Source organism: Scardinius erythrophthalmus (assembly GCF_964197995.2).
Source record: "Scardinius erythrophthalmus genome assembly, chromosome: 11".
Classification (NCBI taxonomy): Eukaryota; Metazoa; Chordata; class Actinopteri; order Cypriniformes; family Leuciscidae; genus Scardinius; species Scardinius erythrophthalmus.
In genome coordinates, this window is record NC_138231.1 from 31,848,463 (window position 1) to 31,869,083 (window position 20,621).

General features: G+C 37.2%; 2 protein-coding genes across 2 annotated transcripts; both read right to left on the reverse strand.

The window, feature by feature from the left end:
• Positions 1-1,352: 1,352 nt before the first annotated feature.
• On the reverse strand, positions 1,353-4,585 carry ttr (transthyretin (prealbumin, amyloidosis type I)). The gene is made up of 4 exons (XM_081378259.1): positions 4,460-4,585; positions 3,223-3,362; positions 2,497-2,632; positions 1,353-2,015 (listed from the first exon to the last, which is right to left on the reverse strand). Exons 1-4 carry the CDS (start codon positions 4,523-4,525, stop codon positions 1,908-1,910), a joined length of 450 nt encoding a protein of 149 aa, XP_081234385.1. The 5' UTR covers positions 4,526-4,585; the 3' UTR covers positions 1,353-1,907.
• A 4,275-nt stretch (positions 4,586-8,860) lies between these two features.
• On the reverse strand, positions 8,861-19,035 carry LOC308698716 (desmoglein-2.1; the record flags this gene model as incomplete). The annotated part of the gene is made up of 14 exons (XM_081378975.1): positions 8,861-9,658; positions 10,599-10,910; positions 11,011-11,129; positions 11,222-11,461; positions 11,563-11,784; positions 12,047-12,189; positions 12,465-13,174; positions 13,708-13,893; positions 14,003-14,137; positions 14,223-14,392; positions 14,697-14,835; positions 14,948-15,106; positions 17,717-17,824; positions 18,979-19,035. The coding sequence occupies 14 exons, from the start codon at positions 19,033-19,035 to the stop codon at positions 8,861-8,863; spliced, it is 3,498 nt and encodes a 1,165-aa protein (XP_081235101.1).
• Between the last annotated feature and the right edge of the window lie 1,586 nt (positions 19,036-20,621).

Sequence of the window (20,621 nt, forward strand, 5' to 3'; positions counted from 1 at the left end):
ATATTGAGCAGTTGCTCATTATCATTTAAAGAGACATGCCCCGAAACGGGTCGCTGTGAACAAAGCTGTTTTTGAGGCAAAAAGGGTGTTGTTTTACACAACCATTGAGGAATTTTAACCAAAGTATATTACAAACTTTACATGAAGACCCTAAAGATTCATACCAACTTTTGGAAAATGGGCATCCGATGACCCCTTTAAGAGAATCCGATACTTGGACTGCAGATAAACAAACTAAACGAAGCTTACCATTTTGAATATCAATCATGTTGATCACTCCCTCCATTCCATGCGGCTCATGTGATGAGTGGAGTTTTTCCACTCCACCAAAGTGAAGTTTTTCGTTCTTCATTCCTTTCATTCCTTGTCGCCTCTGGCTTGCTCACTGAGAGATTAAAACTCTGTTGATTTTCTAATCTTGAAGCTTCCTGTTTATATTAAGTAATTTTTGACCAAAATCTTTACAATGATTTAAGTAATTTTCTTCCACTGTAAGGAACATCATCATGTTATAGTAATATTTATGCCTGAAATCAGAGACGTAATTAAAACTTTCCCTGCATTTTTCAACATTGACACTTAAATGACTTCTAATTAAATTTGTAAAATGTTAAACTCTCTCTGATAACTGGCTAGTTTTTACTTAAGACACCTGATCATATCTTCATTTATGCGTTCTGAGAATAGTTTACCCTTCTTAATGACAAACCAACCTTATTCTAAATCCCTTACATTCTCCCAAGCATCTTTTTAACTGCAACATCCAATCTTATTTAAATTAATATATATATTTTTAAATCTCTTACTCTTGCTTTGACCAATATTTAAATCTCTTAAAGGGATAGTTCACAGTATCGTGTTTTTGTTAATCTTGATTTCTCAATGTGCTTTTTCTGGTCAAGACAGTGGACTGCGGCGTTAGAGTCTCATGAACCCGCACATCGTGCAGCCTTGCGCAAAAGACCTACGGCCAAGGTCAAGAATTTTCTAAAAAAATACATAAAATTGCAGTTTGTTTTTCACACTGTGTAGCACTATATGGCACGTGAGATCATTCTGTGATACTTTTGCATCACTTTTAAAAAGCTTGATCCTGGTTGCTATTCACTGCCATTATATGGTCAAGCGTGAGTGGGACTTTTTTCTTTTTCCTTTGTGGTCCATAAAAGAATAAGGGCTTATGGCAGTTGAAGAACACCAGGGTGAGTAAATTTTGACTTAATTTTCATTTTAGGGTGAACTATCCCTTTAATTGCCTTTGAACGCTGTCAATGTGGCACTGATATATGTGCTGTAACATACAGTATATAACACTATAAATACAATATAACTATATCTCAAATACAGAGGATCCGTTGTGTGATCGTTTTATATAATAATTTTGCCTGCCCTAAAATTTGCTCTATGGTATACAATACCAAGGCATTATTGACACAACAGTACGACTTTCTGCAAAACCACGTTGAACCGATGTGTATTGTGAAAAGTGCTATGCAAATAAACTTGACTAAAGAGACTGAAACATAATGCTTGGTTTAAATTGAATTGAATAATTGCCAGACTCTAGATGATGCAATTGGTGTGCGTGATATATATATACAGAAAACAATTTGTAACTCATGCTAATGAATTTTAATATAAAATGTTTATCTAGGATGCATAAGCGTTTTTGGACTTTAAGTGTGTGGAATATTCCTTGCATTATATTCACAAATATGCAAGCTAAGACGTCAGGAATCGAAATGGTAATCCAACTGTTACAGGGACTTTAAAAGTAATTTTAAAAAATGTAGTTTAATCGCTTGTAATATTTCTCAACCTGGCATTACAAAAGGTGTTAATCTTGGACCCTGGATGTAAAGTAATTTCTCTGTTTAAGTTGATGTGGACCAACTTTCTGTGTGATGTCACTCATGTGCTTTGACGACCACAGCTGTTGTGGTGTACGAGAAGGGGCTCAGAAGAAGAGCCAGAGTGTAATGCCGATGCCCCTCCGCATGAGCCTCAAACACCACCTGCAAAAACACACAAGAGCCACTGAGAAACACCTTCCAACACGAACACACCTGAAAGACAAAAGGGTCTTTACACGTGCGTATATCTGTCACTTCACTGACTCTTTATGTCAGTGTCTGTGTGCTCTGCGTGTCTGTGCATGCATGCATGCGTTGTCCTTGAATGCTCTGTCCTCTTATCTAAAACTGGTCCATTTCCTGTGTGTCTATAGAAAACAAGATATAGGTTCTTAAATATTTACCTCCCCACAGTTAATATAGCTCTTGGTTCACATCCAAGACAATCATTCAGGGTATTCATTTAAACACATTTGAGTGTATGCAAATCTAGTAGGTAGCTCTTAAAAAGGATAATAAAAAAAAATTATAGAGTAATCCCAAGTCGTCCTAATGTTGTATCCTAATGGTGCCTTGATACAACAATCACTTAGCAACCAATAAACACTCAGGAATGTAGAAGTGTCATCACAGCCCTACTTACATCAGCCATCTGGTGGAATGGTGTGCGACCTTCTTCCTTCCAGTAGGCTTTAGTGTCAAACTCCACCCGATACACACCAGGAGTGAACTCCTGCTCAGTGATCAAGTTGTGCACCTCACCAGTCATATCCACTTTCCTGTGTAAGAGGAAGAGCTCAGCTTATTAACGATAATGACAGCAACAGGCAAGAGGAACCATGCGGGTGTGACTAAAATGAAAATGTTGAGCAGAGTGAATAGAGCAGGCAAAACTTTCCTACAAAGACAAAATGCACTAACTTTGCCAACACTGGAACATTTTTTTTTTTTTTGAATTGTCATTTGAATTAAAAAATGGTTCAAAATGTATATATTTTCACACTCTTTTCTTTACGCATGTTTGAAATGTTGTATCGCTAGCACTTCTTGAGTTATAATGTCAAGGACTTGAATTCCTCATTTGTAAGTTGCTTTGCATAAAAGCGCCTTGCTAACTGTATAAATGCAAAATGTGAATGTCAAAAAGGACATTGCTGAAGTCAAACTGAGCTCAAATAGAAGCAACATTCCTATTAAAAAATGACTATGAATAGCAATCACATTTGTGAAAAGTTTCAGTCATCTGTCCGCTGGGTTCTAACTAGGTCAGATGAAATATTTAAAATGATTGATTAAATTATATTACATATAGTAGAACAATTATCATTATGTACTAGAATATAGAGCATGATGGTTAGTGTGATCTTACCCACTGGCAATCTTTTCCCATGTCCCCATTTGATCTTGGCGATACACACCCAGAGCTATATTTCCAGCGGGAATCCCCTTCACGGCATCCAGGATCTTTACCGTCAGGGGGCAGTGAGCATCTGAACCACCATGAAAACCCTGGAACACATTCAAAGCGGCTCACAATCAATATGCATTCAAATGCTCCTTAGTTTTTCTGTCTAAGCATGGTGCTTAGTCTTTTTTGTTCTGGTTTTAGGCCTGAAAACAGATTTTAGTGCTTCAGTTGATCGTTACTTTAATGATCTTGTCTTAAGATGAACCACTTGTTGTATTCATTTGTAAGTTGCTTTGGATAAAAGCGTCTGCTAAATGAATACATGTAAAATGTAATGGAAGTCGATGTATCAGCTCAGAGCTGTTTGTTGGGTCAGTGACCACTTGGACGTACAGTCGTGTATATGTGTGTTTTCCAGGTATAGATTGTACTGCAGCACTATGGCAGTGCAGATAACCTTGCGATCTTTATGTTAGCCTGTCCAACAACAGAAAGTACCTTGTCTCACCCAGAAGGGGCCAACTTAGGAGACATTTTATCTTTCATGTACATTTCATAGATTTTGATGCAATGCCAAGTTAAATATAACTTAAAGGTGCTGTAAAATCCAGTCATATCACTTCACAGCCTCTTTCCAAAATTACGCCCTCCAAAGATGTCAGCAGACCCGCCTGGTTTTGACTGGCTTGTCTTTCTTATTCTCAAGAGCTTAAACCAGCACATTTAGCTGAAACAGAGCCTATGGCTGGCACGGACAGTTGTGACCTCTCATGTAGCAACTGTCAGATACTATGAGACATTTTACTAATAAACCAATACCATTTATGTAGACTCTTAAAATTAAGAGTTCCAAAAGCGATAGTAACAGCGATACCATAGAAGAACAATTTTTTGGTTCCCCCCAAAAAACCTTTCAGTTTTCAAAAGTACAATTTTTTTAATAATCTAAAGAACTTTTTTTTTCCCCCACTTAAAGAAACATTGGTAAATCGGAAAGGTTTAATGGATGTTAAAGGTCCTTTATTTTTAAGTGTTAGGGTTAGAACTCGTGACATACAACATATGTAAGACTGCATACAATTTCTCTCTCTCTTAGCACTGAACTGGTCACTTTAATGATACTAAAATGCTATTTGAGTGCTAATTAAAATAAAATAAAAAATGTGGACATTCTATAGAGATAAGCAATTGAACTTACCACCGGAGCACATCTACAGAAGGCAAACAGAGATGGGAGAAGCACACAAATCACTGCTTTAGCCATGTTAGAGCACAACTGTGGGAGATAGCACCCAAAATGCCCTTTATACAGTTGCCGACCCTGTCATCAGGTGACCCGAGGCGGTGTCTGAGGCGCCCTGTTGACACAGTAAATAAACAGGGGAATGAGTAACTCCATACAATTTGGTTAATCCAGTGGAAACAATCAAGGGCATCAGCCCATATCTATTAAACAGCACCAATGTCCTTGGAATTTGTGCATTTCATGAATGTGAATTCCCAAAGTTCCTCCATTCTGTATGAGATCTGATTCATTGTCTGTTTACTTTCTAAGGACCTTAGTTCAGGCTCACTGGTGAAATATTTCTGGGCAGCACAAATTTGAGGGTCTGAGCTATTATTGACAGTTCAAAGAAAAGTGTACAGATACCCCTTGAGAGGCGAGTGCACACTTGTTTTTCACATATTTTCATGAGTAGCTGTATTGCTCAAGGCATTGAATCTATCAGTGGAGAACAGCAGAATTCCTTTGCTTGTGAGCAGATTCATAACAAATTCACAACTGGCCCGTGGTTGGGTCATACAGAAGTCAATCGCATTGTTCTTTAAAATAAATTTAGGCACAGCAAGGAAAAGGAAAAAAACATGGGGAAGGAAACAGGTAAAAAAACAAATCCAATTGGTGCCTTTGTATCTGCGAAATGCTGGCTTGTTGGTCTCATGCACAGAAAGTGCAACTTGATTGCACTGATGAAATCTAGATATGGTAATAGATTATTTTTGTCAGTGAGTTAGCGAGCTGCTTTGAAACTGTATAGCCTGCCAAACAAGCTAATGATGTGTAGTAAAATTTGCAAGTTTTGAATTCACTCAGTTAGTATGACAATATCAAACCTCAACATGTATATTCATACTAAACACAACAAAAACATCGACATTTCGACAAGTTGATAGTATGTGCAGAGGGTTCAAGGTGAATAATTATTTTGAACCTGTTAATTTACATGAACTCTCCGAAGCGGTTCACTAAATCGGACCTTCCAGTGCTACATATGGATCATATTTTCCAATGCTACACATGAGACAGACCACGGTTTAAAATGAATCGATTCACTAGAATTAACTGCCGTTCCAACGCAACATGAGAGAGAGGAACATTATTTAATCAGTTCACTAAGATGAATAAGACTTTCCAGCGTGACATATGAGGACCTATAGGGCTATGTAATTTACTTTCCAGCGTTATTTTTTTTTTTTATTACTATAGCGCTTTATACAATACTGTTTCAAAGAAGAAAAAAGATAAACATTTTTTTTTTTTTCAATATATTTTTTGGAAGTCATTTAAGTTAAAAAAGTGTTTGTGTCAGGAATAAGTGCCAACTTACTTTGAAAGGACAGGATGCTTCTGGACTGGCAATTTTTTTCTCAATACTTCCTGATACAAAATGAGACCACACGAACATGATAGTTGCAACCGCATGCTCTGATCATTGTGATTCACACGATCCAGTTTGAATTGGGCAAAGCACAATGGATGCTTTGTAGGCTAGGCCTAGTCTTAAATCATAAGTGACAGTTTAATGTTTGCTGAAAGTCTAATTCTTCAGCTCATACCCTGTGGCATGAGGACTCTAGTTGCAGGTTTATGACTATTTGGAAACTGCTGGTTAGGCAGGTTTCAGCAGATAGCGTGAAAAGAGAAAATTAAATTTGTTTTTGAAAAAGCTCCTCGGGCTGAACGGGAATGCTGTCAAGTTAACAACACATGACTCACAACGGTAACAATTGAAAAACAAGATGCCGCAGAACTGAATCATTAAAGGACTTTATTAATAGACTATTTTTGGAAATCAAAGAATAAAAGATTTTCATTAATTCATGCAGCAAAAAAATCACCACTGGATAATCACCAGAATCGCTACTATTCTTAGTAGCCTATGAAATTAAACGAGAAAACAGATGAGTCACTGTGTACAAACATACATTTTGGAAGTTGACAAAAAAGAGAAAGTTTATTATTTTTCTGGCGTTATTTACCCTCCACCCCTTAATTTTACAAAGTTGTTGGACCCTTGCTATTTTATTGATGGTTAAAAAAAATAATAATAATAATAATAAAAAAATAGAGAATTACAGAGAACATTCAAAAGTTACGTTCACATAATGTTTGAAGAATAATCAAATCGAACATTTCCTTAATGTTTGCAAAACCAAGAATATATATATAAAAATGTTTTTTTTTTGTTTTTTTTTTGTTTTTTTTTTACATTCAGAGTAGCCTACATTCAAAAATAAAATTTTCATAACCAAATGAAAAATGTTAGCAAAACATTCTTAAAACATATTTTTGTTACCTGGAAAAGTCGAATTTCAAAACCTCGCATCCTAGGTGAGCGTGTGTTAAAATTTTGTTGAGGATTTCTTACTTTTCCTGTATGCTTAACAGTTTCTTCCCACAGGCCTTCTCCATCTGTAACACTTAGCTCTCACACATAGTGTTCTTTACTGTTCACTGTCCCTCAAATGATTCCTCCATCAGCTGTCAGAACATCTGGCCACATGCACGTCTGTTAATGTGAATGCCGATGAACCTCAGGGCCAAATGTCCAGATGGTCTCTGCATTAGGGTTGCACAATTCTGGGAATTTTCAAAGATGGAAACTTTCCATGGGAATTAATGGGAATTAAAGGGAATTAACAGGAATTTATGGGAATAAACGGGAATAAACTGGGAATTTTCAAAGTCGAAGGTTGGCTCTTCATAGGGAACTTAAATATAGTTGAGGAAAGTATATTTTAGCATAATCTTGACTAAAACAAACAGATGCCATTCAAATACACTTGAATATCCATGCCATTCCTCAATCACATGCACATAGCAAACTGCTTACTGCATGGCTATTGAGACCACACCCCCTACTGGCACTGTGCACGCCTCCATCACATGTACAGAAGCCCAAAGCACAAGACTATTGAAGGCACACATTTGAGCCTGTGGACTAAACAAAGTGAAGTGAGTTTTGATGATATTATGGGGAAATATATTTATTAAATGTTTAAATTGCAAATATCACATACAAATGTATTCATCTAGTAGATAGCAAGATGATAAGTTAGGTGCTAAATAAGCTAGCATAACTTTATTTACCACATAAGTAGGGCTGGGCGGTATGACGGTATATATCGTTACCACGGAAGAAAATGTCAACCGTAACAGATTTTTTGTATTCCGTGTATACGCGACACGTAAATAAGTAGGCGTGGTTAACTCACGTGCAGCGTGCGTGAGACTGAGACACTGATATTTGTCAAAGAAACATGAAGAAAGACCAAGAGGATCCACAAAAGGAATTACGTTTTCAAAATTAACGAGATATTTTCGGGGGGGGGAGGAGATGCAGAAGTCAACTAGAGCAGTGCAGCACACTGAAAATTTAGAGAGACGCACATGCTCGCAACGGGGCTTACTTGACAACAAGTTCATATATCAATATTCTAACGAATAGAAATAACCTTAAATAATGTATCTATCTGTCTCTTATGTGTACAGTTACTTTCAGAGTGGACGCGCAAGCGGTTGCCGTGGTAATGAATATTTCCAAAATTCCCCAGCTTAACTTCCCATGGAAATTTACCGGAAACTTTCCGGAAATTTAGCGGAAATTTTCCACCCCTTTGCATCCCTACTCTGCATAGACACACCCTTCTCTCTGACGGACTGAACAGTGCAAGAAATTATCTTTCAGTGAGGAATTTATTTATTTCTTTTTCATAAAACATATAATTATATATATGAATGTCTTCAGCTGAAGACAAAGCGGATGAATTTTCAAGTTGTGCTTCTCAAGCTTGTTCTCATTTGCATGACATTCTCTGAGTGAGAAGCAGCATTTAGCTTCAGGGTTAAATGTCACTTGATCTAAGTGATCTAATCTTTTATGAAATGAAATTCACCTTACAAAATTCCATTGCTTTGGAGTCACGCTCTTGATGTTTTGCATTGACTACTTCTGACAGACATTCTATCTATCTATCTATCTATCTATCTATCTATCTATCTATCTATCTATCTATCTATCTATCTATCTATCTATCTATCTATCTATCTATCTATCTATCTATCTATCTATCTATCTATCTATCTATCTATCTATCTATCTATCTATCTATCTATCTTTGTGAAATCTGGCAAAATATTTATAGCCACAGCACTATACTCTAACTTGACCAATTTTTCTCGAATGGGGCTTAATTTTGGACTCTGTCATAGATGCTTGTCTTTTTGGATGTCCCTTATATCTATTTAGATGACGCAGTATCTTTCAGTTTGGCCTCCACTACTTTAGTACCTAGCGGCTCAGATGGTGTTTTCTTTTTATGTTTTTTTGGCCAGTGCTGGAACATCAGCAAGCAACAATGGTGGTCTTCTGGTTTCCCTTTGCACTGCTTTCTCGTGAAAATGGGTCTCCATTAGCAGTACACCTCCAGGCGCTCCGATGGGAGATGAGACGGGGCTAAATCCCAGCACTGCCTCATGTTCCTGTACTTCCGTTTGCAACTGAATCGGCTGATGAGCAGCTACAGGGGCTCCATTTATCACATACATTGCCTGTTGTCCTTGGCTCAGAGTCGCCTGTGAAACGTTTCTGCCTTGGAGTATCAAACCTTCCGTCCCATGGTTGCCATCTATTACATACAAACCCTGAGTGGGACTCTCAACAAAAACTGTGTTTGGCATTTGCTGCTCCACCAGGTAGAATACAGGCTGCTGTTGCACGAATAGTGTCTGGCTTGCTTTGGCACTTGGAAGCATGGCTGATTTATTAACCGTCTCAACTCTGGTAATGGAGCTTTGTTGTACCTGTTGTGGAGGTTGAGTCTTTTTGCTAACCTGGATGGTGCTAGTGCTGACAGTGCTCTCGCTTTTGTAGCTGGTTTCATCCGATGTGACTACTTGCTCAGTTTTGGGAGGGGGTAGGCAAGGCTTTGGAGGATGGCATATATCCGCTAATGTAAGGAACTTTGACCCCAGATTGTTAAGGAACTCCAGGTCATCGTCAGACTCAAGGAGGCTGCAACATCCAACAGAGCCAGCAGGGGTGCCTTGACCCTCGTACTTGTAATCCAGAAGACCGTCTATTGGGGCAGGGTTTGCTGCAGCACAGCTTGCTTTCTGCAATAAAGAAAAGAAAAGAAAATTCTGGCATCATTTATTTACTCTTATGTCATTCCAAACACAAAAAGTGAATGTTTTAAGAATATCTTGGCCACTCTTTTCAATATAATATAAGTAAATGAGGCTGGGGTTGTCAAACTGCAAAAAGATTGCAAAAGCGTTATAAAATTGTTGCAAAAATGGTTAAAATAGCTTATATTCCAAGTTTTTTAAAGTCACGCGGCAGATTTGTGTGATGAATGTAGATAACCCTTCCGAGCCAAATGCTGCCATGAAATCACTGATTCAGTGAGTTGACTTAAAACCAACTAAGAATGAATCATTCCGACTTGCTTGGTCAATTGGGTCAATTGAAAAGGTTTTACTCAAAAGTATGATTCGGTCATGAATCGGACTGTGGCAAGCAGGACTGTAAGAACGGGGTGAGGTCGGTGGAGCGATTGATAGTCCGCACCGTTTTTGAGTTTCTCATGGAGGAGCTTCGGAAGCATAAAAGGAGGAGCGACGAGAGAGGACCAGACCTGGACTATTGCTTTACTTTCGTTTTGTGTTTGTTTATTTTGTGATGAAAGTTTTGTGTTTGATCGTTCGCCGGTTCCTGCCTCCTTTTTCCCTTATCAACAAACTCTGTTACACGGACATTGCTACTTCATTCATAAACATGCCAAAAAGAGCTAGGACGGATGTCAAGATGCTAAGTAAATAATAATGCATGGAATATAGTCATATGGACCCTTTTTATGATACTTTTATGGTGTATGATTTGCCATTTTGAAGCTTGACAGCCCTAGTCCTCATTCACTTTCATTATATGTTAAAAAAAAATTGCCAAGGTATTCTTTAAAAAAAAATCACTTATTTTCCACAGAATAGTCATAAAAACGCTATGCAGCGAAATCATGATCACAATTGTTATTAAATTAATTAAAATTCGTACCTGAGAGAAGTATTCATTCAGGAATTCATCTGCCACTGCCATATCCGCATAAATGTCCTGTTTTTCGTGTACGAATGATGCAGAATAGAGATCACTGTTGCGCTGGTTGGCCTTTGAAAGGGTGTTTTTCCGGTACTGAAACCTGCTGTCAGTTTCTGTAAACCCATCGTTTATTTCATGGTTGAACTTTCTGCTGTCATTAGCAACACTAGCTTGAAAGGCCATTGCAGATACAGTGTTGGAAACCTTGACATCCTGGAACAGTTGTTTTTGGTCTATTGTAGCAACAGGGCTGCTGAGAAGAGGAACCTCCTATATACAATATCATGTCCACATGTTGTAAACTGTGTTTTATGATATAAACTCAAGTTCTAATTTTACATTTGCATCTGAGTTAATTGCTTTTTCTTACCTTGTCCTCCCCTATGCCTTCAGTGTGATATGAAATAAGATGTTCTTTAGCGTCAAAGGGCAAATCTGTGAAATTGCTCACGGTCCCACACTGACAGAAGATCAGTAAGAAAGGTACCACTGAAAAGCAAGCAACACAGAGTTTGTATTATAATCTCTGTAAGGATGACAAGCTGTACAAATGTGTTGCGCACAGTCCACGCATAACTCACACAGGAGCAAAGCTGCGCCGCTGAGGAACAAGCCAATGGCTGGTGCTCCTATTTTCAACGGGAAGCCACGTTGTGCGGCTAGCCTCGGCCCACATGAGCCCTTTTTCTCACAGGTGCACACTTCTACCTCAAACTTTTGGCTGTCTGGACAGGACAGACCCTGAGCATCAGAGATCTTCACTGTCAGCTCATAGATGCCTCGCCACAAAGCCTCCTGTGCATGAAAGCTCACAGTTGTTCCTACAAATAAGAGATAATTACACTCTGGTAACTCGTATAAACTGCATTCGAGTTTGTCTAGTCTAGTGTGTTTTAAGTAACTAAACCTGCTTTGTCTTTACCGTTTATAGGCACCATCTCCCATTTTCCCACACTCTCCTCTTCTATCAGAACAAACTGGTAAGGTGCACCGTTTGGATCAGCGTCCTCATCGAAAGCCGTGACATTTATCACTTTATTATTATCGCAGGTTTGATGATAGGTGCTGGTCAGTGTGGGGCAGTGGTCATTTGAGTCCTCCACCTTTAATGCTATTGTCCCAGTAGCTGTCTTAGATGGCACATCTAAAAATGTTGAAAGAAAAATACCCATTTTACAGCCTTCAGGATTACAACCCATTCTGGACTTGCAGTCCGAACACTTTCCGACATTCTTTCGAAAGTAGTTTAACAGGTTCTCTGCTTTTTTGAACATAAATACTTGGCTTTCTGACAAGGTTAGAGGTCAAAATCATTTCAGCATTTTTTCGACCTCAGAAGGCTAACCCTAACCCTAACTCTTTGAAAAAATTACCTATGAAAATAACCTATGAAAAAAGATGCTTGCCTTGAGTCATGCAGATAATCTTTGCGAAGTAGGTTCCATTTTCCAAAAACTTTGATTCTCGATCAGGAACCTTCGTCAGTTTAATCTCAGCAGTTTCCTCATCAATGGTTAACCAGTTATCGGGATCATGACCTTTAGCATACCTGGGTATTCAATTAATGATCAAAACAATGACATGAACATAGTGGATCAAAGATTGTTAGGCCCCCATATAAACAACGAAACTGCATTTGATAGTATGCATCAGTAATAACAATTATAGAAATCGATAATATATATCATACAAATCTAATCAATGACTATAATTCAATATTAAAAAGTAATATTAAAGCATTAATATAATTAATATTAATATAACAACTAGCTGTACACTTTATAATACAATTCATTACTTTGTGAACTTGGTATCAAAGCTCACCTCACATTTTCAGCTGGTTCTCCAGTATCACCATCCAAAGCAGCAAAGGTGCCCAGCACTATTGGGAAATCTTCATTATCTGGATCTTCTGACACTGGGAAGTCTTTTAAAGAAGGGGAGAAGCTAGGGCCATCGGGTAGGTTGTTTACACTGATCTTAATTGGGTAACCTTTCCCAGCTGGTTTCTTATCAGGCTCAGATCCAGGTTTGCCTGAAGGTTTAGTGCCAGGTTTTGTTCCTGGTTTAGATCCAGGCTTGACACCAGGTGAGGGGCCAGGTTTGGCTCCAGGCTTAACTCCAGGCTTACCATCAGGTTTAAGTCCAGTATTACCACCTGCATCCACTCCGACGTCCACTCCAGCACCCAAACCCAATCCAGAATCCAGTCCAGCATCTACATCCAATCCAGCACCCAAATCCACTCCTGCATCCAGTCCTGCATCCAGTCCTGCATCCAGTTCAGCATCCAGTCCAGCATCCAGTCCAGCATCCAGTCCAGCACCTACTCCCACATCTAACCCCACTCCCAATCCTGTTCCCATCCCGGCCCCTGCACCTGCACCTGTTCCTGCTCCCATGCCCGCTCCAGGTCCTACTCCATCCCTGTCCAGATTAACGTCCAGCTCTAAAGCACTTCCGTTTATAAAAGGAGCAACATTTGATATAAGCAAGCTGAGGTCCAATTCTTTGATCTTTTCAAAATCAACAGGCTTCAGATGTAGACATGGACAAGAAAAAAGGATATAATTATGGTATGTCTCAATGCTGATGACATACAAGAAAAAGAACAATCTTTTAAAAAATATTGTTTAAAATGTATGTGCCAAGGTTTAAAAAAAACTTGAAAATGGTCTCTATTATGTGGTATAACCATCAAGAAAATGTAATAACTTATTTTCCTTAGATATGTGATGGTAACTTTTTCAAGATATATATATATAGGCCTATAGAAGATATAGATATAGATATATAGACTTTTCTTCATTATGATATCAGGACAGTTGTACCACCCTGACACGTTTTAACTTAATAATAATCATAATAATACCATAATAATAATCATAATCATAATAATACAATAATTAAAAACATTATTATCAGAAGAGGTGTATTAAACTAATGTATGAATTGCATTTGTAATGTATTTTTCAATGAATTAAGAGCTAGCACAAAACAAACAAGTGTCAAGTCATTGACCCCCCAACAAATCGTATAATATGAAAAGTAAAGAAAAATCATTTACCTTGACAAGTTTTAGAATTCCCTCATTCGTTTTAGGGTCTGTTTCAATAGTGAAGAGATCGTCTTCATTTCCTTTATGAATATCAAACACTGCCAGCCAGTTATCAGTGAATTCCAGATCTTTGTCCAGGGCTTTAATTCTCATGACAACCACATCAGTTACACCTTCATCAACACTGCCTGAATACTAACAGAGGAAAGACACTGACTGATACTATAGCACAAAAAAAAAAAAAAACATTTATGTGCCATTCTCGCTTGCACAGCTTGCAGGCAAGGTTATTTTAAGAGCTTACATTTTCTTTCTCAAGAGTGGGAACATTGTCGTTTATGTCCAAAATATGAATTTGCACAGTGCCTGTTCCTGTGTTGCCAGATGGAGCTCCATTCATATCAACTCCCTGAACTATTAAAGTATATGTGTCGTGTCTCTGTAAAAGAGAATTGGCCAAAAACCTGAATTTAAATGATCATGCAGTTTCAATGTTTTGCAGTGCCAGTTTTCATATCAGTTACCTCTCGATCCAGGGTTTTCTCCTTCACATAGACTTTCCCGGTTGCTTTATCAATGGAGAACATATATTTGGATTCCGCTGGTGTTTGATTTATTATACTGTATGCTATCTTGGAATTGATAGTGCCTGGCTCGTCTGCATCAGTAGCTGTTATCTGCATGACAGGTGTTCCTGTAGTTTCATAAGATCGTTGACAAAAAAGTGTCATTTATGTTAAGTATTTAGTGGGGTGTATGATAATGTTAAAACACAATGAGACTCGCTTAAAAAAGTTATTATTGAAGCAGTAACTTATAAACATCATCAAAAAGTGTGCTATTTTAGGCTAACCTGTGTATAAAATATTATGTTTTTAATTTATAACCTTTTAGGCTGTAGAACAGAGAAAGTTGTGTGTAGTTAACAAAGTTGGGAAACTGCTACAGTTGATCAGGAAAAAAAAGTAATGATGTGGTAAGAAATTAACACAACCCACCAATCTTGCTGCTTTCCTTCACAGATCCCCTTTGTAATTTGATTATGGGTGTGTTATCATTCTTATCCTCAACTTTAATCTTCAGCTCAATGTTTTCCTCAGCTATTGATCCGTTACGAAATCTTGCTATGCCAGTCAGCTATATAAGAGAAAAATAAGAAAATATGTGTTTTTTTAAGGACTCATATTGCAGTCATTATGTCAATCATCATTTCATGAAATGAATTACCCAAACCTGGGGCACAACTCACATTGTATAAGGATATTTTCTCTCTGTCCAGCAGGCCGGTGACCCTAACAAAGCCATTCTCAGGATTGATTACAAACAAATTATATGGTGCCTTGTCAGCACCATGACCTGTTAGTCCATATTCCACCATCTGCCAGTTAATATCTTTATCAGACCGGATCTAAAAAAAAAAAAAATTAAAATGAGTATTAAAATGTGTGGCTGTAAAAATGGTCACATTAGCAAAAATCAAAATATTGCTGTATTTATTAAAAATTATTTATTTTTGCACATCTTTTTAAAAAAGTATTATTCATGTGACCTCATAACCTTTAATCGAAATAACTTCCCCTCCCTCTTGCAGCGTCATCTCTTCTCTGATGACGTGTTTAATGGCGCGAGGGCAGGACAACCTGAAACTAGGGGTGCGTTTAACTCCAATTTTTAGCCCTATTCGGACGGGACTAGTTTAACGTGGAGTGGTGGGGTAAAGTAATTATTTCCAGAGCTTCTCAGTGATTTTAGTCCTGTCCGAATGTGCCATCTCAGTAGGCCTAATCATTACGGACAATGTCAGTATAAGAGTACGCCGACTCTTACCTTCTGTAAAAAGGTCCGGACAAATGGCCATTTCCTGTTTAAAAGTTTTTATTTTTTCTAGTATGGAGGCGCTTGAAAAGGCATTCAGTTAGACGCTGGGACAAATCTGTGGCAAAACTGTGTTTTTCACATGCCATTCAGATCAAAGAGAAGGTCGAAAGCATGTATAGGCTATTAGAGGCAAGAAACTTCTTTTTGCATTAAGTGCCTATATTACCAATAATCCAATCTGAATTTTATTAAAACATTGTTCAACCGCACCTAACTGTTTTATAAATAGCCTATAGGTTATATGTGTTTACGCGCACATGATGTAAGCACGTAATATGCACATGAAGACAAGGTGATGCCGGTGCATAAATCGAGTTACACCTCCCACCTCCCACTTCTGCTAGTTTTACTGAGATATCTTAATTGTCCAGTACGAATTGCCCATTAATATTACAGACATCCTGTGGTAAAATTATATTACTCCATCTACCCTTGTTATAGGCTAATGCCGTCCGAATCGGGCTTATGCACGTAAACTTCCGAAACACTTCCCTCGGGGGAATGCCGACCACCATTTTGGAGTGCGTTTAACTTCGTCAAGTGGATGAGCGAAGTAGACCCTCATTTTGATCGAGGGAGCAAGTCTACTGAATATGTACAGTTCAGGCAGATCTGACCGTAATGCAACATGATTGTGACATCACAGCGGATCACGCTTAATTTACCGCATTTTAGCCTACTAGTAGCCTATAGTTACCTTAAGCTGACAGATACGAGAGTCCTTGGCTCGATCTGGCCGGATCTGGGCCAACAATATGTTGCTGTCTGGGTTGATAACCAATCACATTACAGCCTTGACTTCGAATTTTGTACATAGTTGTTTGACAGTCAATCACTGTTTGCAGATAGCATAGAAATGAATAAGAAGTCCCCTATACTGAATCATGTCGTGCAATTGTCCGTGACTTATCTTATATATTAAAAAAAAAATGTCACTGTGTAAACTCTAAAAACAGATAAATCCAAAACTAATGTTAAAGAGCAAACATGTTAAAGATTAGCCGATGGGCTGAAGCCTCTCCTCTATTGACATCCATTAAAAAAACTGGCTCTTGTCTTCTTCCCTGCGTACCTCGGCGTTAGCTAGCATTGCTTTTCGAACACATCTACTCACTGGAGATCACAGCAATAGCAAACCACAATCAATTCCCGATTGACAAAAGCAAGTCCCGCGCAACATTTCTTCTTGTTTTGAGAAGTTTCACTCTCGGATATAAGACAGGGAGGAAAAGACTGCAATACTATTTCATGCTCTGCAGATACACGTATACATGCAGGTCCATTGATAAAGAAAGGACATTTGGTTTGCAATATCATGCAACAAATTTACTAATGAGAAGTATCTTAAATGCATTGATCTGGCCATCAAGCTTTAAACAATGATAGGCTACTGTAACAATTCAGTAGCAAAGCTCACACACACAATTATCTCTACAATGGTAATTTTTTTAAATGATTATCTTTTAACAGAACATTTATATTTAATGCACTAATTACCAACAACAGAACTTAATTATATTTATAACTATTAAAAACATTTAGTGCCTAAACCTTAGGTACCTCAATAATTATTACTAATAAATAAACAGTTGTTTATTAAAATTACAAAATGAAATTTGTTTGTATAGCGTAATGTATAGATATAAATAATAAGCTACAAGTCATAGAGTAAACAGTACCGTAGGTTTGTGTCATATGTGATTCCTTTGTACAGCCGCACATTGCATAATGCATAGGCCTACAATCTCAAAATCTAATTTTGTTGGTGACATGCAATAGTTTTTATCAAGCAAAACGCCTTACGCGGCTTCGACCAACAGCATCAACAAGAATGGAGTTCTGTGAAACCGGGGGTTTATGTTCTGGCGACGGCCCTGTATGAATGCACTTTTAATTCAAGTGTATGCAAATATAAAAAAATATAACTCAAATATTTTTTTTTAAAAATGCTTTCAGCTTTTGTTTTACTGGGACTCATAAGGATATACTGAGTGGTATGTAGGGCAGCTTGAAACAGCTTGAAAGCTTTAAGAACCAGTAGAACCAGATCTCAAACACCACTCAATGCAAGCAAAATATGTCTTTGGGTTGTGTACAGAAAAAAAAAAGAGAAGAAGAAAAAATAATGTAAAATACTTACTTTTGCCACATACTCCTCTTTTGTGTAGTCAACATTCTCATACAGTCTTGTTGGTGGAAGAATCCACTCTCGTTTCCTTCGATTAAATCTGCTGTTGGCTCTTGATGCCTAAATTTTTTCATATTTTTTCAGAATGTATGACATTAAGTACATATCCAATGCACTGACATTACTTTGTTTACCATACACTCAGTATTATTTATTTTTTACATAAATGAAAAATGTATTATTTATCTACACTAGACTAAAACTGTCTGGTCATTAAGTATAAAGAATAACTACCTCTAATCCCACTATTCAAGTGAAGATCTTTGGGAATTTTTCTTTATACATTTTAGTGACTATTTCATCACAAGTCATATTGATCTATTTCAAATGTGTATGGTTGGCAACTAATGTTAATAAAAATAGATCCAAATGCTATTTTTAAGTGTGTGAATACTAACAACAATGTATTATGGACTATTGGAGCACTAGTGTGCATTCTGTGAAAGCATTGATCTTTCCCTCAAGGCTTGTAAATTCTTTTTGTGAATTATTTATTACTGGCCATGGCAATATATATATATATATATATATATATATATATATATATATATATATATATATATATATATATATATATATATATATATATATATATATATATATATATATATAAATATAAACACACACACACATACACATATGTACTGTAAATCTGTCCTCTTTACAGTAAACTGAACTAGTACACTTGCTGAGGTGACAGCAATGGCTCTCACTTTTTGTCTATCGGAAGAATCTGCTGCTGTAGCAAAGAGTGCAAGTTTAAACTTGAGACTATGCTCCCCACAGGCATTTTTTTATATTAACCGTGATAAGTGGTAGTTACCTCTCGCTGCCAGTGGTTAAGATGACAATAGGCCACAACAATTAGTGACTATCATGATTTTTTTTCATTTTACTATGATAATGTAATTGCTACTTATATATAAAGGAATATATCAATATATGACTTGTCTTTTAAGAACTGATCAGACCAAATCTATCCATTTAACAAGGTATAATCTCATACAAATGCTTTGAAAAAAAAAATATATATTTTTTTTGGAAACAGTTTCATGCTAAGATAATGCACTTTTAAAACCAACAAACATTATCTATAATAATTGCATTTGTTTAAATGACAAAAAAAAAAAAAAAAAAAAAACTATTCAATGCATTTTTTTGAGCGTATTCAACGTATTTTATGACAAAAAAACTGTTGGTTCAGTGTCACTCACCACAATCCTGCATAGCAGCAGGACCAAACATATTCGTCCAAGCCAAATGGGAGACATGACAGCTGTAGATCAGATGTAAGTGGTCTGTCCTTGTTTCTCGTATCTTCTCCACTCCAGTCCTTCTTCTCTTTCAGTCCTGAGCTGTTGATCAGTTATGCTTGTGTAGAGGATTTGAGGAGGGGGGCATGGGGGGTTGGGCAGGTTACTGATCACTTTTTGGGTGGGGCATCTGAAACAGAACTTTCTCTTGTACACACCCAAGCGTGAGAGTTTTCTGATGTGGAGGAGCCCCCTACAACCTCTCTCTGTCTCATCCAGCCTTCACGGTTATTCACATTGTGTATGAAAGAAGCTAATTCAACATATTTAAACTGTAAAAATATACAGTGACTATGAGATACAGTGCTGAATGTGAGGTTGTGAAACATGTAATGGTCTCCCAAAAAAGGAATTTCAAGGCATTGATAGCAAGGTATCGAACCAAATGTTTCTAAGTTTTTTGAGTCATTTTTCTATGACTTTTAAGCAAGGTGATTTTTAGTGGCTGGATAAAGTCAGTTCTCCTCAAGCTTATATAGCAGAGTAACCACAAGTGTAGTTCTTCACAATAACTACAAACATTTACAAATGTAAAAAAAAAAAAAAAAATCACAAAGTGTCACAATACTTTAGTATTGAGCATTGTTTTATCATCTGAAATCTGATAAACCACTTTTTGTGAAATGTTTTGCTTGAAAATGGCTTGCGCTCTATTTCTTTAAAACAAATTGGACTTGGTTTGATATTTTAATATCAAATTTTAATAACCCATCTAATCTTTCAAATAACTGCCGGAGCATATAAGCAGCCGTTCACCTTGCTCTGGCATCAGCTGTTTTGGCATCCCTCCACCTCCCCAACTCCAGCAACATAATTTAGACATCTTGCTACCATACTCATAATCCAAGCATTAGTAGTCCAACTGGGGGGTATAGCTAAGCTAGAGTTGAAGCTGCTTCCTCGAGCCCCTCCACTGCGGACAACAAGCCAAATACGCTTAACCTTATAAGCTTAAAGATTATATGGGCAAAGGAACTCGTGAATGTAGCTTAAGAGTCTAAATAGGTTTTGGTTCCACTAAACAGACTGGCAATACTTCAAAGAACTTTGATAATTCACAAGTTCATGTGCTACACCTTTCACCAAAATGCAGTCTGCCCCAGGGAAAGTATAAACCAAAAGGAAACACCCGACCAGTGTGGTAAAAACATCAATACAGTTTCATGCCACTAGATGGTATGAATCACAAAATATAACTCTAGCCATATATGTATATATATATATATTTATTCATTGCTTTTATATTGGTGCAGTAGTAACAATAGAGGTAACAGGTTCAAAATGCATATCCAATGCAAAACACACATAATAGGAAACAATATGCATTGTGAAAAGTGCTATACCAATAAACTTGAATAGTTATAATGTACATTAAGTAATGATTGGAATTCATGGTTAAGGGCAGTTTTTTCAAGCTACTGAAAAATAAGATACATTATTAACATGCTAAAGACAACATTGTGTTTAAAAACAATGAATGGCCATCTTGACAAAAACTTAACTTAACTGTTTATTATCACAATCTATTAAACCACAGTAGTTTC